The sequence below is a fragment of the Trichoplax adhaerens genome, genomic scaffold (genome assembly GCF_000150275.1).
Source record: "Trichoplax adhaerens TRIADscaffold_34 genomic scaffold, whole genome shotgun sequence".
Lineage (NCBI taxonomy): Eukaryota > Metazoa > Placozoa > Uniplacotomia > Trichoplacea > Trichoplacidae > Trichoplax > Trichoplax adhaerens.
The window spans coordinates 365,957-387,575 of record NW_002060974.1 but is presented as its reverse complement, the minus strand read 5'-3'; the positions used below and the strand labels follow the sequence as shown (position 1 = coordinate 387,575).

The following is a 21,619-nucleotide window of genomic DNA, read 5'->3' as shown; positions in this document are numbered from 1 at the left end:
TCTGAACGACTAATGATTAGTGTAAGCTAGATAATAAATCTTGCAAAGAACATTGAAAATCGCATCTTCGAGCGTTCAATCTGTATTTGCATATTTACTTATTTAAAATCCTTAATCAATGAACATTAATGTTTATCTGTTGCACTATGATGATTTCTTTACATGCTACAGAGCAGAAATTTCGACGGTTAAAAGAGTAAAACTAATCACTGTCATGTTACTGAGAACATTATTGGCTTTTAATAGCGTATGAGACAAACAATAATATATTTTCTGTTTCTAACTATTCGTAATTTGAATTCGATATCGACTAACTCACGATAAAGTGCTGTATAAGCGAAATAGTTCGACGTGGAGGAATATCCGGCTTATACGCTATCGCTTAGTACTGCTCTGTTAATGGCTTATTATACTGAATGGCTAAAATAAGGAGTAAAGTCGCAGTATTTAAAAGCTGCTAAAGGATCTCATACAGTATCTATAGACCATCCGCATTCAAACTGACGAAAGATATTTAATCTACTAGATATCTCGTTAAATGATTAAGGTGTTTACTTTTACTTTAAAATCCCAAGATGCTGTATTGCAAAAAATGATGTTAATAAGTACCGTATTTAATCGTAGTTAATTTGCCAACATTCTTAATATACTAGCCACTGCTATACTTTGCTTAATTATGTCACAAATGAAACTTGTAACGAAGAAATTAAACTAAAAATAGTAGATCAAATACCACCAGCATGTTGTCAGGTTTGATTCGCCAACATTTTCCTTCAGTACAAATCCAAATACTAACAATAATGCTATCGCCAGGTAGTTGTAGTAAACTATATGTCTTTCTCTAGGCAAGACTGAAGGCTGAATCCAAGATTTATTGAAAATCAATCAATTTACATAGTATTGCTACTTAAACATTAGTTATTAATACTTAGAAAGTATGATAAAAGTTTGCAAAGTATCACACATGAATCATTATAATTAAAGCACTTTTGGATGAGTTATCTGATGAAAGTTATGCAACGGCTGATATGCAAAAGCTTCCCAGTGATAGATAGTAAATATGGCAAACGAAGCAATTTGATTTAATTTAATGAATCATCATGATTAATAACAACTGTGATTCTTCGTATGTTTCTTCGTATGATTAAATTAGATAGGTAACTAGTTTGAGAAGAGCAGACTATTCTTATTAGAATGCCAGTTAGTAACTGAAATTTACTGAAAAACTGTTAGATTTTGAATTATTCTTCAATTCTAAATTATGAGAGCGAACATTTGTAGCAATGTAGCCATTATATTTGTTCCTTTAACAAAGTGGTGGAAGATTTTCAAGCTTTCATTACTGGTCTGTTACCTGCACTTGTATTAGTACTAAATATTCAAAGCATTTACCTTCCAACAACATATATAATATCACGACACAAGCCAAGGCGAATTAGAAATAGTACGTTAGATAAATTTAATACTCTTATAGGATAATTGAGATCGGATATTTGTAGTATGACCCAGAACCACAAATTTTGCTTGTAATTTAGCTGAGCTTACCAGATCTAGAAAAAAACACAAGTAATGATGGCCAAGATTATGATTATGTCATGGTAAATTTATTAATTGCCGTAATTAGTATACTTATACCGTAATTTAGATTAAACATCAATATAGTCCTATCAGGATCTCACGCTTATAAATGCACCTGAATGAAATAGGCAATAGAATATAACTTCATTCTTGCGATACTAATACTAATATTTGTAACTACAGTACTTCAAAAGAGTATTTATATTTACAGAGTATGCTTTGTAATATGATTGGTAATTGAGCTTGAATTTAACGTTATCTTATTGCAAAGCCACAGTAGATTGTGGCAGCCAACGCAATAATCAGATTAAATTAGATCTACTGTCTATATCTACTGATAGTACTAACAATATATCGTCGTTAACCATATCACAGTTATATAATGATAATTTGTACGTATTTTTTTCGGAGATAAACTCAAGTAAAATCTGAAGAATTGAATTAAACACATCTAAATTTAAAATTGTAGTTCAATTGATCAAACTATGGATGTTACTGCAATGCAAGGGTCATATCGAATTAATTTATAGTCTGTAACAAGCTCTTAAATGCAGTTAATAAATTTTATATACTGGGATGATATTTAGACTGATTATTCTTAATAGATTTAATTTTAGCCTTCTTCATCATACAATTGATTTATTCCACCCAAATGTAGATTCACCAACAACAAATGAAGAGATATCAAAATCACAATTGCGTTCCGTGTTTAGCAGTTATGCCCAAGAATTTATTGAAGTCGAACCTACGGATGATCTATTACACTCGTTAGTTTCGTCTGCTATATTGAGCGAAAGAGATGTTAATAATATAAAAGCTCTTCCGCATCGAGAGAATCGAGCAAGCCATCTTTGAAATATCTTGAGTAATCGACATGATGGCAAAGATTTTATACAGCTTTGTGATTTATTAAAAAAAATAGGACTAGAGTTGTTAAAGAGTTTGGGCTTAAACTAGAAAATAAAGCTAGAAGTGTAACACAACCTAGCGGCTAGTGATTTGTTATAAACGCTAGATAAGACTAAATAAGGAATTTTTCGAGATTTCTTAATATCAATCAATGTTCACGGCAGTGGAATCTATTTTCTATATTCTAATGTTCATAAATCCGTCCAATCTTTATAACAAATAAATTAATCGTAACAATTTATTAACAGACAAAACTAATTTCTTTTCGTACGATATTGATGTAACATTGCAATAAATAAAATTTTGACTATGTTAATATTAAATTTATCTATTATTACAAGTTTCACAACGGTCAGCTCATTCATATAGCTGATTTTTCTATCCAATTTTTCTTTCTATTCGCCAAGAAGAAAGCAATAATGAAGTGAGGATTTGGGTGCATTTCCTATAACTTTAACTTTTGCATTATTTTCTACTTTATCTAATTAACTGGATTTAATCGACACCTGAAGACACTTATAAGTCTGTTACTAATTAATGTAAATGCGAGTGTGACAACGGCGAACTCAAAGCGTAAACCTTATTAATTAATTACTTTATTAAAGTATGTTCTGTTGTCACAAAACATCTTTGGTAATCGTACCTAAACTAATCTATCTACTCTTATGGTTCTCCAACTAACTCCGGAGATCCTCAGTAAGGGAAAACTTACTTATTCCTATACTATAGTAATCGAGTCAAACGATAGGTTTAGGTTAATAAATATATTTATTACTAGCCCGTTTACGTTAGTACCAGTGTACTCTACGTTAACCTCAGTGGAACTGAGATTAAAAATTAATAATCAAGTGTGACAGTGTTAAATACTGTATTAGAGTAGAAGTATCTATGTTAGGATAATCCTTAGCCTATCCTTATTTAGTTAACTTCTAATTTGGATATACTGTATTTTAATATAGCACTGACTTTTTATGACAGTGACACATATACACATACTGAAATTAATAGTTACAATAGGGAATGCAAATCATCTACTTGCAGTTCAAATCATTGTGACTGTAACTTACTTTTGGTAGATTGTAAATTATCGTGGAAATGTTCCGTGATAGGACATATCGTAATCTGACTATTCTGTATTAGTCATCACATGTCTATGTTCGTAAATACTGTAGTCTGCATTAAGGGAGCAGTAGCTAAAATTAATATCTAATTCAGTAAATGATTCCAATGTTAATCGTATTAACTATGACTCATGAACTATTGAGGAATAGTATATAAATGCAGTATATCGTGTAATAAAGTGGATTCTCAAACTTAGTATTTAACGTAAAATACGAGGCGTTTAAGTCTTTGTGTAGGCTGCTAGTAGAGCGAAAGTGTTTCTGATAGTGCAGATATCATTCCTTGATACGTGGTTCAAGGAATTGACTTATTAATCGTACATTACGTTATCTTGTTGCAAAGCTGTTTTGTGACATCAAGCTTATATACAATTTCATATGTCACACAAATAACCCCGGTGCTAATCTTTCACGTTAAATTATATAATTGTGCAATACAGTATATCATTACAGTTATTCTACTATCGTAAATTACTACTAGTTATACGCAAGGAGCATCAAGCTCCGTAACATCTATATAAAAAGCGAGTTGAGTAATCGGTTAGACGAGTAGTACTAAATTGTGAAAATTGAGCTAAAAAAGCCAATAGTACGGTAGAATAGTATACATATCGATAAAAATTGTCTGTAGGATAAAATTCAGAGTAGTACCAGTGCTATAGTTCTATCATCTAATCAAAAACAAATTTGCTATCCCTCATTACGGTGATATACCTTTAACTAAAGGCTATCACCTAGAACTGCAACTAAAAACCGATAAAGTTCGCCTGCTCTTTAACTTGTTGAATATCATTAAAATATTTGTAATTCCTAATTACTAACGGACGTATTTGTTGAGAGATGAATACCCTATTTAATATTCTAAATCGATAGCAGAAGTAGATATTTTATGATTTAAATTAGTCTAGAACTTAGATTAAGTTCTCTTTCAAGTTCTTTTTAAAAATGAACCGTTTGATGTCGTTATGCAATATGTGAGCAGCTTATTCTAAGATAGAACATCCATCCATCAATGGAATGACGTCTGGCCTGTTACTGTACTTCATCAATTACATATATTAAACTATAGATCCAAACATATAAATTAATTTCCGCCCTCAATATGATCAATAGCAAAGTATTATATATGTTACATATATACTTGATTAGAGTAAATAACATATATGCATACCGTTACATGTTATAATACTGTATTACTTATCTACATAATGTTATGTAGTGAAATAACATTATAAAGCTACTGTTCCTGTATCGGGTGCAGAAGCTTCCCGATTAAGAAGATTATTCTTATCGTATAACCTGTTACTATTTCTGAATGCATCGGCACATTGCATAGCCCCTTAGTATGGACTAAATTCATACGAAAGCATTAACACTTCTATTATATTTACTAAACAATATATACCGCGAGAGTAAACAATTACTGATTCGGTCGTTATCAAAGTCTTACTAGTTTTATATAGATCAATTCTTATCATCGGACACGGACGCCATCACTAGTGCTAGTCTATGTCATATATATCAATCAGATAGCAGACAAAAATATCTGAAATTTTTCAAATTAAGATTACTGGATACAGCAACAGCAATTAAATTGAAGACAGAACGGTAAATTGATATAATAAAAGCTAAGAAATGCTTGAAAACAGTTTTATTTTCTTAAAACGAAAATCGTATTTGGCATAAAATTTAATAGAAACCACCCTCCTGACACCAGGTAAAACATCTTTTGCTCTTGAATTATACGTATGTTGACAATTAATATTGGAAGTTTTCACGCATTCTTGACAATATTTTTGGAATGTATCTATGGCTCGATTTATGCACAGCATAGTTATATCGAACGATTGATAAAGTATAAACCCTAACTAAAATAAGAATTTTAGAAGGATGATAAAAAACAGTCCAGTAAATCATTTACTTCATCAATTATAAGTATGTAATATCAACTAACTGTAGAGTTACTGTAGCCAGAAAAAATTATCGAGTGGATTTTAGGTTTTGAGATTAGTTGTTGTATGAAACAGTTGAGGATAACTCTTTTCTAAAGACATTATATGCAGCTGTTGCCATTTAGCGAAGCTTTTAGATATCGACGCTAACGCATTGATCGTTATTGCCTCACATTTTTTTAAAAACACATTGTTAATGTGTCAAGGTCTTGACGTATAAAATGTCTTGCTGTCAAGATATAACCTTACAGCTTATAGGGATATGATGATTTCGACTCTTTCGAAGTACATGTGTTAGTAACTTCTTTTTGTAATTTAAGGAGATTTTGAACCCTTGAACTACGATCATTAATTAATTTACTATCATAGTGTACCTATAATGATAAAAAAATTAAGTTTGCATATACAAAGTATATCAAATGTGCCTGCAAAGCTTATATACTACGCTGTACTGACATATTACTGATTTAAACAAAATAATGGCTGTTACTTCGCTAATTTACGAGTCTTGTTTTCTTTTTATTAACATTTTGACACTGATATGCGCGTCTCTACAACATCAATTCAAAAATAGTAGCAGCAATTAAATTTGAAGAAATATAGCAGATTTATCTATTTAACGACTATTTCTTTTGCCTCATATGAAAGTTTATATTACCACAACTTAATTGAATTCTACTCAGTTTCGATGATTTCATTTTAAGATTACTAAATGTTACTGCGCTATCAAGATGTTAGCTCTACTAGAGGTCTACGAGAACTCGCATTAAAGCAGACGTAAAATAGCAACGAACAAGAGAATTAATAATCCAGTTTGATTGTTCATACATGAGCATCAATTTATAAAAACCGATTGACATTTTAACATGCTCACATCAATTATTAATGAATTATTTATTATATCTATTCTGGCACATAGATTAGTTGATGACTGTAACACTAGTCCTAAAGTAGCTTTTATGATATTACAATGTAAAGTAATGTTTCATATAAAAGAACCTGAAGACCTTTCAGGAAGAACCTAGGGAGGAGCAATTTTGAATTTAATTCAGTTCTTTTATTAACATATTGTCTGATGATTCAACAATTATGTCACGATCAAATCGTTGACAGCTAACGAGAAATCGAAAAACTTAAATCACTTTTACTGAATTAGAAGATAGCAGAAAGATCTGTCTTGAGCTGAATATGATATAAAATATTCTAAGCTTAGAAGATAAGCATAACAAATAGATGATGATATACACCCTATTCCTACGTATCCTTAAATTCATTATGTTTTTGTACTGGTGAGCAATTAGAGAAAAAAGTAGCAATGACATCATGATGGATCCAACGTCTCAAATTATCTAAACTAATTCATTATTAATTAATATAGGATATGCCAGTCAAGATTTGTATAATTTCATATTGCACGATTAAAACTTTAACAGCAAGCTGATTAGGTAATCTTCTTATAACACTATCATAAGATATAACGCTGGAATAAGCATATACAGTTATTAGAGCAGGTTAGTTTTTAGATTTTCTGCCTTGCTTTGTGATCAGTAATGATTCAGCTGGTGATGATGAAGCTGCAATTGAAATAAATTATAGCGTCGTCAATCTAATATGGCAATTATCTTATACATTCGAATCGACTACAATAGATATCCACTTTTTAAGCTTATATCGTCTTCCGAAAGCTGCTAAATACAGTTCATCGAATTAAGCAAATTTAATGTACTGTATTAAGTAATACATTTAAAATAGCTTTTAAATGATATGCTAGGGTAGCTCGTAGTATAAAATTCAAGCTAGTTTGATTTCTATGTGCATTTACTTAGCTATAATGAGCTGTATATATACACATGTACCATAAATTTTTAAAGCGATTTGATACCATACTAAGCAAATAAGACACTTCAGGTTAAAGGATTGCCAAATAATATTCACTTCATGTCTAGCAGAAGCTATCAGTATACACCTTGTGACCGATTTTTGTTTTACTCATTACTTAAAATGAACCCTTGTCTTTTACAGTTCCTGGTAAAGTTTTTTGGGGATATTTCTTGGTAAATATACTGCTTATGTTGTTTCAGCATCCATTGATTAGATACTTCTGGGCATCAGTGTACGTTTTTCTGGTGCTCATGCTACAAAAAGAAGGAGAATACATAACCAAGTGCATTACTCAACACATGTAACGTATGCTTTAACAAGACTTTCGCTATGTTTACAGAATGGGTAAATAGACATTATACAATATACTAATTAGGCGTGACAAACCACAATCAGATCGAATATAATTGGCTTAAGCTAAAATTATTGCCGTACTAATATTAACACTATAGTAAGATAATAAATTTTAATTAGCCATTTGTATTTTTTAAATCTGCTTTTCTAACATCAGATTAAGACAACGACAAGTTACGAGATGAAATTATTTACTAATGCTATCTTTAATTTTACTAACTGCTGCTGTACTCTCCATTTGAAAAACTATTCGTATTTCCATTGAACTAGAACGTGTTTCCTAAACTGAGATTTCAAAAGTTTAAAGCTCTAATCAATCCTTTCTTTTTACCCTATTGGTTCCAGCTTAGAAGATAGAAGTAATTAACATGGGAAAATTGACTCTTTTCGAAATCCAGCTAGAAAATCCTAAAGCTAATTATTATAAAGGCGATATTATAAATGGCACCATCAAAATCCAAATACAAGTTGCAATGCCAGCATTGGGTTTGAGTATTCGCCTTCGTGGACGGGCTTCGGCTGCTTCTAGAAGTAAACATGGTTGTAATGTCGATCACTACTTCCTTGATGAAAAGCAAACTATTTGGGGTGATGGTAAGGAAATTATTGTTAAAAACATGCCGAATCTGTATGGATACCATGAATTATGCACTTACTATCTATAACAGATAAACCCTAGTAATAATTTTGATGGAAACTTTCTAACTGTGTATCTGCGTTGATTCTTATCCCTCTATATATTATAGCATCTGATCAAGTGTTTGATAGCAGACATTCATTGCCTGCTGGCTATCATGAATTTAAGTTTACAAATCAATTAAATACCGATGATGACATGCCGTCATCGTTTGATAGTAGACCTTACTGTATCATATTTTATGGAATTGTTGCTCAATTTGAGAGGCCTCCATCTAAGAATTACACTTGTGAAACAGGATTTACATATATTCAAACAGTGGATGTACCTCGCCCCTTATTACGAGTAAGTATAATCCCCTCTTTATGATTTATGGTGCACTAGGAATAACTGAGTTAAAACAGTAAACTATTTCACGAGAATAGGGACTGGCTGAAGCCAAATTATTTCACAGTATATTGACAGTTTAAATTATAAAAAGCTAGAAATTTTTGACAATTTTGAGATAGATAGTATTTAACAAGGGTGATTGTCTTATTTTATCCTAATATAGGAACAGCCATCACAATTGCGCCTCGAACAGCCTTTAAATCGTTTTTTATGCCAATTTGGAACCGTTAAACTAAGTATAAAAGCAGATCGTTCTGGTTACCTTCCTGGCGAAACAATGTTATTAAATATTGAGTGTGAGAATTCAAGTAATGTAGTTCTAAAAGGGATTCAAGTGGCACTAGTTCGTCGAGTTTTAGCTAGTGTAGAAGGTAGTCTCGATCTCAATGGGTTGATAAACTGTAAGTAATAGTTTTTGAAGGATTTTACTAATTCATTTTATAAACTTGGCAATGCATATAGGCAATTTTTATAAATATTACGATACTATTGTGGCACTTGAATCTGATCAGCCAGTCGATCGAGGAAAGACTTTTAACTTAAATGATGAATCGTTCGACATTCCGCATATACCACCAGCAATCAGTTACAGACGCATTATTAAAGCGGAGTACAGTGTTCAGGTTCTGATTTATTTTAATTATTTTCAATTTTGGAGAAATATGGGATATACGGTACTTGTGCTGTCATAGTTGATGTTTTAAACTGAAACTGTTCTTAATTTCGTTCAATATAGGTTACTGTGCTTGTTCCAAAAGCGAAGAATTTGATAATGCGGCTTCCAATCACTATTGGCTCTCTTACTACTTCTAGGCCAGATAATTTTCCGAGAGGGCACTCTATTGACGATGTCAATCCTGTTATTTTAGGTGATACTCACGGTATGAGCATATGATACATCTCAATCAGGCTTTGTTAAAATTGCATACTATAAGACAAAAGATAGATTTCTATCTGATAAACTATTTCTGAAAATAGTTTTATGATTGCCATACCAAATTAGGTATAGATGCTGAGTTTTTTGAAGAAAACGAAGTTTAAACTGCATCACCGAAAGCATATTTCAAGTTGAAATCCTCACAATATTATCGTCTACTACGCTATTCCTTATTGAATACTAATGATTTCCAAGGCAGCTCAGACTCTAAATTATTTCGTAAATAATATCTATAATCAATATTTAATAATATTGCGAAGGTGGACTACGCAAGTCTGTTATTTATCCAATCATTTTCGTACTGATTTATTTTCATACTGATGAGAATATAAACTTGCATTTACTAAGTGCTTAATATGATGAACTAAAGTTCTAGATGATACTGCCTCTTTAATTTTTGGCTGTTTATGAGAAAATAAAATTGAACGAAATTACTATGTCAATGAATACGATTTGTAATGTATATGATATATATTCTGTTTATAAATCTTTGTTCGTTAACTATTTGAATTGTAATCAACATTTATTAGACGATGTCCATAACTATACAGGCTAAAGGCTTATTAATATTTACCTCCTCAACCAAGTTATAGCTGTTGGACCACTTGCCCCTATACCTATAATTTACCGTGTATGCATAGAAAAAATTGGTTACTTTTATTCCTCCACGATATAATAGTATTTAATATATAGTGTACATTATACATGCAACCGAAGTTGCGAGCTACTTCCAAATTAACTATCAGCATGCTATTTTTAGACTTTAATGTTTCTAAACATTGAGTCTATTTTAGAGTGAATTTATTTCAATTTCAAATCTGTGGAACGATCGTGCAGATATACCCTTTGACGATATGAAATGTAAGCCCAGTCATAATCTCATCCGTTTTTGCGATTATAATAAATGTACGTACACATAATGATTGTTACTAAACGGGTTTAATCGGTTGAATGAAAGCACTAAAGTTTGTTCATATTACTTTGCACTAGGTGGTACTAAGATTTAAGATTTTATTAGTGCCATTTGTAATAAAGCTTGTAGGTGTAATTAGTTTCGCAATATCTTGTTTGAGCTTACATTATAATTATAATGATAGTGTTGTTTAATGGCTAATAAGGCATATAGTAATCACAGCATTAAGTAACTAATGTGCATGCATAACTTGACTTTAACAGTAATTAACATTTCGAGGTCTAAATGGCAACTATAGTGGAATGATGTACAGGAAATGTTGTTACCATGGAAATATAGTCCAGCTCTAAAATAGATCTATATTTGTACACTCAATGTACAATAGGTGAAATTAGCAAATATTAATTACTATTATTATAGGACACTAAATGGGCATCCGTAACTTCAATTACATCCATACTTGCCAATAATAGTATAAAGTATTAAATCTACAAGGCTAGGAGAGTCTTCATTCGAAGGCCATAGTCAATTAAGTTTGAACTATCAGCAACATTTCCTGCACAGTGCACAACCTGTTACACTTGCACACCTGTTGCTTTAGAATGCAGTATATAGGCTAAAAGTACCGTTTGAGTCACAAAATAGTGATTAGTATGAGATTTCATACTATATTGGGTATGTGTATGAAATAAGCTAAAGTGGATAGGCTACTGTATTGCCTATGTCGATATGTGTTACAAGAAGGGAGTGCAACTGCGCAGGTACTGTGCATAGCACGCAGTACGGATGGACTCTTGGACACGAAGCGCAAAAGGACCTGCCAGAAACCAATCGATCTTATTCCAGCAGTATCTGCAATGCCAGAAAACTGCAAGCCAGCATCTTGCTACTTTAAGACTGCTCAATGATTGCATTGATGATAGTATAATCGATCGAAGCTAGAAGAAAGCATTTTTAATAGAGCAGTGGGTGAAGAGTAGCTGCTATCGCTTACATCAATAATCTACAATCCCCTGACCATTTTTAATATCGGCGACTACTAACTTATTACTGTATTGATAGGTGGAAGCTTTGCAACAACGAGCTGTTGGAGCTGCAACGATATTTAACGCTAACCTCTAATAAATGGCTATTATGTCAATGGTGTTCATGTATGGTACACGGTGGACTTTTAAACGATAGCATGATTTCTAATTTTAATCACGGCACTGTATTTATGGATATACTGCATATCGTTTTGGAGTGATAACCAGCTAGTCTTACCTGGAATGGCGACGGTCATATTGAAAGGATCTATGTCCAAGCTTATATCAAGCGAATGGATAGGCAATATACACAACAAGTTCTCATTGCCGTACCAATTACTGTCAAGAAGATTAAAATTTAATTGGCCTTTCAACCGTAAAGATTATATTTCAACTCCGAAAGCAGCTATCAAACCTTGGACTATTAGTGTGCATGGCAAAACAATTTCAGATCCCTATCACTGGTTGAAAGATCAAGGTAATGCAGCAGTCATGAAATATCTTCAGCAAGAAAATTCATATGCTAAGAAGGTCATGACAAATACAAAATCAATCCAATCTAAGCTAGTACGAACAATGAGTGACATAGAAGCTCAGCTAACTGTTCCTCCTGAGGTAATCTTCGTACCTACAGTATTTGTAAGCTATTTAAAAACAAATGGTTGCAAATAGTATAATAAATGCGAAAACGCTTCCGTCAGCCTCTGCCATGATTGTCCTAATCAATTCGATTTTATTACAATATCTCCAGTATGCCTATAATTAGAATGCAGATAACTAAGTTCATCGACTTATCATTACATATTATATGTTAAAGATTATCGTATATTTCTTTTATAAAGATATTGGAAAAATATGAGTATTATATGAAAGAAGAGAGCGCTGCATCTTTACCTATTTATTGTCGCCGTAAGCTGGATAGCAATCTTGTCGATAATAATGAAGAAGTCATTTTAGATCTAAATGATTTGTCGAAAAGACATCAACATTGTTGTGTCGGTCAGCTGAAAGTTTCTCCATCTCACCGGGTATGTGTTGCACATATCATCAGTTTTATAGCGTAAAAATATTATGGTAAAGTCATTAGCTGCTGTTTAGTTTTTCTTGTACTGTACCTCGTAGTTGCTCCTAGAGGTGTTTAAGATTTGCGTGTTAATGAACTGATGGATTGTATGAATCGCATGTAGTATATATTAATGAGAATGCAATTGCTTTCTTATTTCTAATATTTTACCTAGCTAGTTGCTTACACTTTTGACACTAACGGAAAAGAAAATTATGAAGCACATATAATAGATCTAAGTGGAAATCAACCGAATGTGATAGACGTAATCAGGGATGCGTTCGCTGTTGAATTTGCATCGAATGAAGATAGTATTATCTATACTAAACAAAATTATAGACGTCGACCCTACCAAGTATGGTTAAGAGCGTTCGATTCTAGACTAACGGATCGACTACTCTTCCAAGAAGATGACGAAAAGTATTTCCTACATATTGTATGTACAAAGAATCATCGCTTTCTTACTATTAACTTGAATTCAAAATCATCATCTGAGGTACGTACGTATTCAATTTTTCTGCTTTAATTATCAGCATTTCGTGACTAGTTTCTATGTATTTGTTACCCTAACAGGTTTGGGCTTTAGATACAGAAAAATTGAAATCTAAACCGGTTCTTATTAAAGAAAGGGAACTTGACTGTGAATGTTATGTCGATCATAGCAACAATCATTTTTATATATTAACTAATGACAAATCTTCAGGAAAATATAAGGTAAATGAAAATGCGTGCGACTATCTTTTGCATACCGACGCCATTTTCCATGTCATGCTTTTAATGGCTTATTAAGAATCAGTTACAGTGTGTCATTGCCCAATGAATTGCAACTTTACAGAACAGATTTTGATAGTAATTGATTATATTGAATATTTAATCTACACACGGCTACATTTTAAGTAAACAGCTTTTGCGTTAGACATAAATTATATAATTATTATTCTTCAGCCAGGAATGGATGAGCACTTGAGCAGCTTATCGTATGTTTTGGATGATGAAACTTTGAATCTATTCAAGCTGCTTTACGCTAATAAATGCTAGTTAATAACGTTATAGAATGTGTATCAACCAAGACTATTTAGAATCAAATTATCGCTATACTAATTCTCAGTCATGTATTGGCACAGAATCTTGATACGAGTGTGGTGTACATAATGAAAGCTTGTAATACTTTTTGGACAGGTTATGATGGCACCTGATCAAAATCCTGGTCGTGATAATTGGAAAGAACTGCAAGCTATGGATAAGGACTCTGCTAGTGATAGTACTGACACTCTCTTAGATGATATGGATATCTTTGCAGATTATTGTGTTCTCTACCAAAGAGAAAACTTAGAACCGCAGATAACAATAGTTAACCTACATTCACCACTCCAATGCCAAACCTTTAAACTTCCTATTGGTACCATCGCCTCTGCTTCTAACTTTACTTTCTCCGCAGATACTGTAAGGTTTTCATATTCGTCCCCTCTAATTGCTGATACATTTTATGAGTTGGATATGAGAACTATGGCATTAAACAACTTGACGCCATCAACGATTGGCTTGGATAGTGATCAATACTCATTCTATATTTCACATGCCACTAGCAAGGTTAGACAAAGTAACACTAACCTAGATATTACGATGCTACGTGAAATGATATAGGTCTATTATTTGATATTATTATTTTAAGTGTGAATTTCAAAGTTAATTACTACAAAATCATTTACAGGATGGATGTAAAATACCAATATCGTTATGTCATCGCAAAGATATCGTTCTGAATAGCAGCACTCCTTTGCTAGCCATAGTTTATGGTGCTTATGGAATGGAATTAAACCGACAGTTTTCAGTTCAAAATATGTGTTTGTTGAAAGCTGGATGGGTTCTTGCCTTCTGTCATGTCAGGTGATTAAACTTTATATGTACAGTAAGGCATTAATCGACATTACCAAGGATACAGTTGATAAATACTACCAAAAACTGAACCGAAGATGTGCATAACTCTATTTTGTAATTGCTATATTTTACCATTAAATTAAATGCAGCAATTACATGTTTCATTTTAATTTTACAGGGGTGGTGGTGAATTTGGAAGGCATTGGTATTATCAAGGTCGTCAACTTAATAAAATGAATTCATTCTATGACTTCTTAGCTTGCATTAATGAGGTACAAGATCAAGGCTACACTAAGCCAACATTGACATCTTGCAAAGGTACTAGTGCCGGAGGTTTGATTGTTGCTCATCTTTGTAACAATCACCCGAATAAAATAGCTGCAGCAATTATGAAGGTAAGCTTAGAGTAGCCGATTGCATTGGCCTGTAGTATGTACCATACTGGAAATTAAATACAAGGTTTATCGTCTATTTATGATCTTGTCATTTTAGGTACCACATGTAGATATCTTGGGAACGATGCTTGATCAGTCCTTGCCATTGACTGTCGAAGAGTATGAAGAATGGGGTGATTTAAATTCCAGCCATGTATTTGACTATATTTGTTCTTACTGCCCTTACACCAATATTCAGCGCAATGTAGGTTTCTGCTACATAGTTTAATTTTGTTATTTAAATACACGTATGCAATTGTTGTTGCTGAATGCATGTTACTTTTTTGTATTGGTCTTATTTTTTTGTGCCAACTATTAGCTTTATCCTTCTTTGCTATTAACTGCATCTTATAATGACAATCGAGTACCTTATTGGTCTCCAGTTCGCTTTATGGCAAAATTGAGAGCAGCTCAACGAGACTATCAATCACAACATGAAGGTGCCACAACGAATAATAAAATTTATCACATCTTAAAAACTAATCTGTCATCCGGTCATTATGGTACAGCTGGCGATGAAGGATTAAAAGAGGTAATGCCTAATGTGCCTGAATTTGTGAAACTTCTACCAACTACAGTAGTATCTATGTAATACTAGTCGTAGATGCAATTCCAATTGGGAACGGCTGTAGTTATGTTAAACGAACGATATTGGTAACCTAGGGGTTAGCGGACACAAAGATACTATTTAATGTTCCGTAATTGATTGACTAGATTCAATTATTTTTCTGGACTATATTTACACACTGCTTCTATAATAGTCAACTTTATTAGCTTTATTGATGCTTTGCTTCATGAAAGCGTACGAATTTATTAATAGCTCCGTTGCTTCACTGAATATTGTATCAGTTGGTAACATAATAAATTTGCTTTATACTGCAGGCTGCTTTTGAGATTGCATTCCTCCATAAAGCCCTAGATCTGCCTGACGAACTCTTGAACACTTTTAACTAGAATCAACGAGAGATCCTATTACCATTTTAATACATATTCTATCTATACAGAATTGATAAATTACAGCCGCAATAAAAGACGAATCTGTTTCTGTCAAACAATGACATTAATCTTATAGTATAAAGAGTTCTGCATGATTAGTAATATTTCTCTTTGTGCCGATACTACCCAGTTGCTTAGATATTTTTAGGCTATTGAAGTGTCTCATGGACAAATCAAGTAAGTGAATGAGGTATTCAGAGAATCTTTACTGTAGCAATATGTCAAATAATCAATCTCTTACGTATCTTCGGCCATATAATTCATTAGTGGAATTAAAATGCGTTCAAAATTCAGAATTTTCGTTATGCTATTTCAAATGTAATCAATGATACTTCACCAGTACATTTAAAATGATCCTGTAATCCGGCTAGGTATCTACTTTTATTATTAACAACATTATGATTCTACCTTGAACTTCTGTGAACATTCTATTTATACTTGCTATTCTATACGCTGTATTAATTAAGTTTGGTAACACTACGATGTCATTATCTTTAAAAAGAGAAGATAACTATCATATCTCTGTCTATATAAGTAATCTAGAAATTACTTGGTTGTGGCACAGTTATAGCACAACGTACCGAACGCTATGCATCGTTCATTGAAATTATTGCGTATCTGAGTATCACAATATTGAATGGATGAATCAAGAATTGATTGTTCGTCTTGAAGAGCTGTTACTTCTTTTATAGATTTTATAACGCCAGGCTGCTGCTATTCATAGTTAAATTAATTCTTCTATAAATAAATCGACTACTTTCACGTTATTCTCATCCGAGCATATCTTTACCTTAGCACTATAGTATGATGACGAAGCAATTACGCTGGGCTTTATTTACTCTGCGGTAAACTAAATTCAGCATCACGTGAGGTCGATTGAATGGCCCTTGATTACATAAGCAGTACCAACTATGAATTTCTTCTATTTGTTGGTAGAACAACTACTAGAAAATTTATTATTCATGATACAATGAATCCAAGCTATATTTATGCTAGGAATTAGAATTATCAAGTAGGAGTATATTCAAAAACCAGGATATTGACTGTCCAAATTACGTGACAGAATTCGCCAGCTGCCATTAACTACTCTTGTACCAACAAGCCGTCATTTCTTGGACGAAGCATTACTTTTTGATGAATAGATTATGGGATAATCTATTTCCTCGATGTTATGTAATAAACAACTGTACTAATATTATGATATTGACGAGGCAATTACAATCTATGGTAGCATCATTTTATTGCCATCATCAGGAATATATCGAATCCGATTGTCATAGTGGATATCCGTGATATCATCTATGTGTTAAGAATGTAGAAACCAGAGTTCAAAGATTACTTATCTAACAGATTGATTTTTTTGCATGCGACATATGCTGTTCTATTGTTAGTGTAACTGTTCCCTATAACAAAGTCGTTTTCCATCCTATAACAACAATGAAAAGATTAAATTTCGTCTTATTAGACTCTAATAGTGCTTACCCCTTCTTCTATTTTGTCAGATTGTAAACGTTAATTAGATTGAAAAGGATACCCCCAACAACTGATAATTATAATGGCGGTCGTTAGAAATGATGGTAATCGATTAATTATCAGAAGGAAATGAATTTATCGATATAAGATAACATAGTACAGTAGTATATTTGCGTTGAGATAAGAATCGATCAAGCCATGTACAGTAAATTGATGATGATCGTGAGTAAACTAAAGGAAATGGATTTATTGATTAAAAAATAAAAATAAATAGCAATGGATACAGCTTGGCCTGGGAATAGAACGGGATCTTCTGTCCTAAGATTACTGTATTACTATACCGTCCACCGTGCTCACTGCCGGATGAAATCTTACGAATTATTCCCCTGAAGAATTTACCTATATCTAGTTGTAGCACGTATAATTTTTTCATATATACTACCACTGCATGAAAATCCATTATCAACTTTTGTCCTTATCTCCAAGAAAGACGTTCAATTGAAGTATCAACAAAATTTCCTTATGCTATACCGCAAGTGCAAATAAAATGGTACCGTAGGTCCTATCCTCTCTAATCTATAATACTGTGATGCTCACTATAAAATTCAAACAGAAATGCTTGAAGAACAAACTAATTCACTCCATATTGAAACTACCATCAGCCTTACATCGATCGAGAATAGTCTTTAATGCACTAAATACTATAACAATCGAAACCTGTATTTTAAAATATCTAGGCGTACAGTACTCGTCAGTTAAGTAAAAATTTCAATAATATTATTATCTTGCCAAATGAATTAAAATTGTACGTAGATTAGACTAAGTACATATTATGGCAACGTACAATATAAGATATTAATATTTGGGTGCGCAGCTCAGCCAGAATGCAAAATTTCTGCATAATATTATTTAGTAACATCACTGCTTTCATTCAACTTTCTAGCAGGAATGAGATTGAAAATCATATATCTATTGACTGGCGAGAAATCGCATACATTACAAAACAATAAGCAAATTAATACTAAAATCCGTTAAATAACAACCATTGTGATTATAAATAGCTGGTAATAATTGCTAAATTTTAAGAGTTAAGCAGTAACAAGAGAAAATAAAGTGTTTGCAATACTAAAGTTAACACATCGAGAAGCTATCATTCAAATGGTATAAGATGGATTAATGGTAACAAGGTAATTGCATCAACCAGAATACAACAACACCATCTTACAATTTTAATAGTAAATAAAGCATTTCAATATTACTTCCAAGCACTATCCACATGACAATTGTTTTGCTATACAACAGGAGACAGTACCAACTTCCTGAGATGTACTCAATTGAAAGACTTATTACCGTTATCATAATACTATCAATATGATTTACAGCTGCTCATAGCTGTTATTTACAACTGCATTGATTTATCTTTCTCAAGGTGTTAACTCCAACTATCTAAATCCACTCAGTGTGGGTCATTCCTATATGGCAGTGGCGATTCCATAGAAATGATTTATGAATCAAAACGTTAAAAGCTAACCCTTTACTAATAACAGTGATTAACTACAAATATTTTTTTATTCAGAATAAGATTTTAATCTATCTACTATGCACAAGACATTACTACATATAACTTATTAAATAGATAGAACTAGAACAATGAAAGGACATTCACTATACTACTTAATTTTTTTGGGTCATATAACTCATGTTGTCCAGTGATCCGATGACAGCTATGATTTCGTAATATTGTATCCGTGCGATACGTTGCAATACTTCTACCCCAACTTACTAACCAATTTGTACTACTACGGCTTCACCACTGGCTAGCTGTATGTTGTTCAATTGAACGGTAGTGCCATGAACACTAGACCTAGTAGCCGCTTTGACAGTAGCGGTTGTAGCAGATGTACCATAATACTGTTTGATGTCAACATTTTGTGAAGTTGCACCAACATTGGCAACAGTCATGACAACGTAGCTTTTACTACTGGAGTAACGGAAGAAAGCGAAAACTTCATTGGTGGCCATAACACGACTGTAGTTGCCCGTTTTGAGTAAATCTTCGCTAGCTCGAAAGGCTGTGATATTTTTATAACGTTCTAGGTTAGAATCGACCGAGCCAACTTGACTAGCGACATTAACAGTTGAGTAATCACTTGCAAGTGGTAACCACGTTGATGTACCATTAGTAAAGTCGGCATTGGTGGTTGAATTCCATGCCATTGGTCCTCTTGTTTTATCTTGTGATACAGTGGCATAGTTGGTAGGGCCGTAGAGTAGAGCTAATGGGTCACGAGTTTGTGCATAAGAAACAGTGCTATCAATCATACCAATTTCTTCGCCGTAATAACTGCTGGGCACACCGGGTAAAGTCATCATAATAAAGTTCAAAGCATCAATATATTGGCGACCGAAACTTGCAGCAACTCGGGTTTTAGCTTGGTTACGCAACATCCAATGTGGATAACGATTGGGTGAAGACATGCTAACAGTAGCAATCCAATTGGAGACAACATTGGCAATACCAGTACCAGTTAATGGGCCATTGTTGGGTAGTAGACTATAGGTTAACAAGTAGAGAGCATTGAATTTACACGATTGGCTAACGGTTATAGCATTGATATCGTTGGGCACTTGACCAACCAAGAAGGTATACTTGGTGTCAGTATAGCCAGCAACTTGAGTATTCCATTCAGATAAGACACTAAATGATGGTCTGACATTGCCGTTGACAGTTGAACCACTACCGAAATGCCATTCCATACCATGGATATTGAAAGCATCAATACCTAATTTAAGATAATAACTGAAAATCCTTTTGATTTCAGCACGCAACGAACTACTCTTGAAATTTAACTCTGGTCGTTCCTTGATATCATAGTACATGTAATATTGTTGGCGGAGATTATCATATTGCCAATGGATATTGTTATTCTCTGTTGAACTCCAATTGACTCGTGGTGGGCCACCATTGTATGGATTTTCCCAAACATACCAGTTACTTTTGGCATTATCAAGAGAGCTTCGACTTTCAATAAACCAACTGTTGTTGTTGCTGGTAGCGGTAGGTAAAAAGTCGAGCATAATTTTCATTTTTTTCTTGTGGACAGCGCGAATTAAAGCAGATAAATCGGCAGTTGTGCCTAATTTAGAATCAACAGCGGTAAAATTCGATTCCATGCCGTTGGGTTTGATCCCAGTAGTCGGTGCCTCATACAATGAACTTAACCAGAGTGTTTTGACATTTAAACTAGCAATGTAGTCTAACTTGGATAAAATGCCATTTAAGTCGCCAATTCCGTCGCCATCACTATCTTTATACGATGGTACATAAACTTTGTACATGACATTTTGTTGATACCAAGTACGTTCTTTAGGGCATCGTTTAGGCATGGTAGCAATTAAGGCAAAGGCGGCAATCAAGACACCAATAGTACCCAATGCGTACGCCCATAAGAAAATTTTACGTGTTAAAACTAACCCAGGCGTATAAAAATCAATCTTTTCCTTTTCACTTGGGTTGTCAACGTTATTGGATTCGCCATTTCTGTGATCTTCTTCAGTTCCCATTTTGGATTTTTTTTCTTTTCCTCTTGTACGTTAGTCGCAGTCTTAGACAGCACACACACACACACGAAAAAAGGAGTTTACACTTTTCCGGTCTTGACTCACTTGTCTACAATCAACGTTGAGTTAAAAGGGCAGTTGAAAGAAAGAAGATCCTTCTCCTATAATACCAATAGCAAGGGGGAAAAAAAAGGATAACGTCAATTCATCTACTTTCTACTCTACCCTGTCATGGTCTGTATCCAGTTGGCTTTTAAAGCACTATTCTATGCAAAGGACTTACAAAAACCCGTGATAACAATCCACAAAAACAATTCCGCGCCCAAAACACCGTGTGAATCTAATAGTAGCGACAGTGAAAAAAAATACAGTACAGTCAAAGACAATAAGAGGACTCAAAATGGCGAGGATGATTTAGTTACTGTAGCGTATCAACATAAGCAATCTGCAATAAAAAAACAACCCTTTGCTCTCTCTCACTACCAACATAAAATAACCATTAAACACTTATTCATCA

At 33.2% G+C, this 21,619-nt stretch overlaps 3 protein-coding genes across 3 annotated transcripts; 2 read left to right on the top strand and 1 right to left on the bottom strand.

Annotated features, from left to right (window-relative positions):
• Positions 1–8,163: 8,163 nt before the first annotated feature.
• Positions 8,164–10,114, top strand: TRIADDRAFT_62069 (uncharacterized protein; the record flags this gene model as incomplete). The annotated part of the gene is made up of 6 exons (XM_002117997.1): positions 8,164–8,389; positions 8,542–8,777; positions 8,986–9,223; positions 9,285–9,445; positions 9,559–9,703; positions 10,020–10,114. 6 exons carry the CDS (start codon positions 8,164–8,166, stop codon positions 10,112–10,114), a joined length of 1,101 nt encoding a protein of 366 aa, XP_002118033.1.
• Positions 10,115–11,940: 1,826 nt separating this feature from the next.
• Positions 11,941–16,026, top strand: TRIADDRAFT_62068 (uncharacterized protein; the record flags this gene model as incomplete). Its single annotated transcript, XM_002117996.1, has 10 exons — positions 11,941–12,312; positions 12,540–12,725; positions 12,936–13,256; positions 13,334–13,474; positions 13,940–14,350; positions 14,472–14,647; positions 14,817–15,033; positions 15,131–15,277; positions 15,392–15,604; positions 15,955–16,026. 10 exons carry the CDS (start codon positions 11,941–11,943, stop codon positions 16,024–16,026), a joined length of 2,256 nt encoding a protein of 751 aa, XP_002118032.1.
• A 3,189-nt stretch (positions 16,027–19,215) lies between these two features.
• TRIADDRAFT_51166 (uncharacterized protein) lies at positions 19,216–20,928 on the bottom strand (the record flags this gene model as incomplete). Its single annotated transcript, XM_002117981.1, has 3 exons — positions 19,216–19,237; positions 19,406–20,095; positions 20,132–20,928. 3 exons carry the CDS (start codon positions 20,926–20,928, stop codon positions 19,216–19,218), a joined length of 1,509 nt encoding a protein of 502 aa, XP_002118017.1.
• Between the last annotated feature and the right edge of the window lie 691 nt (positions 20,929–21,619).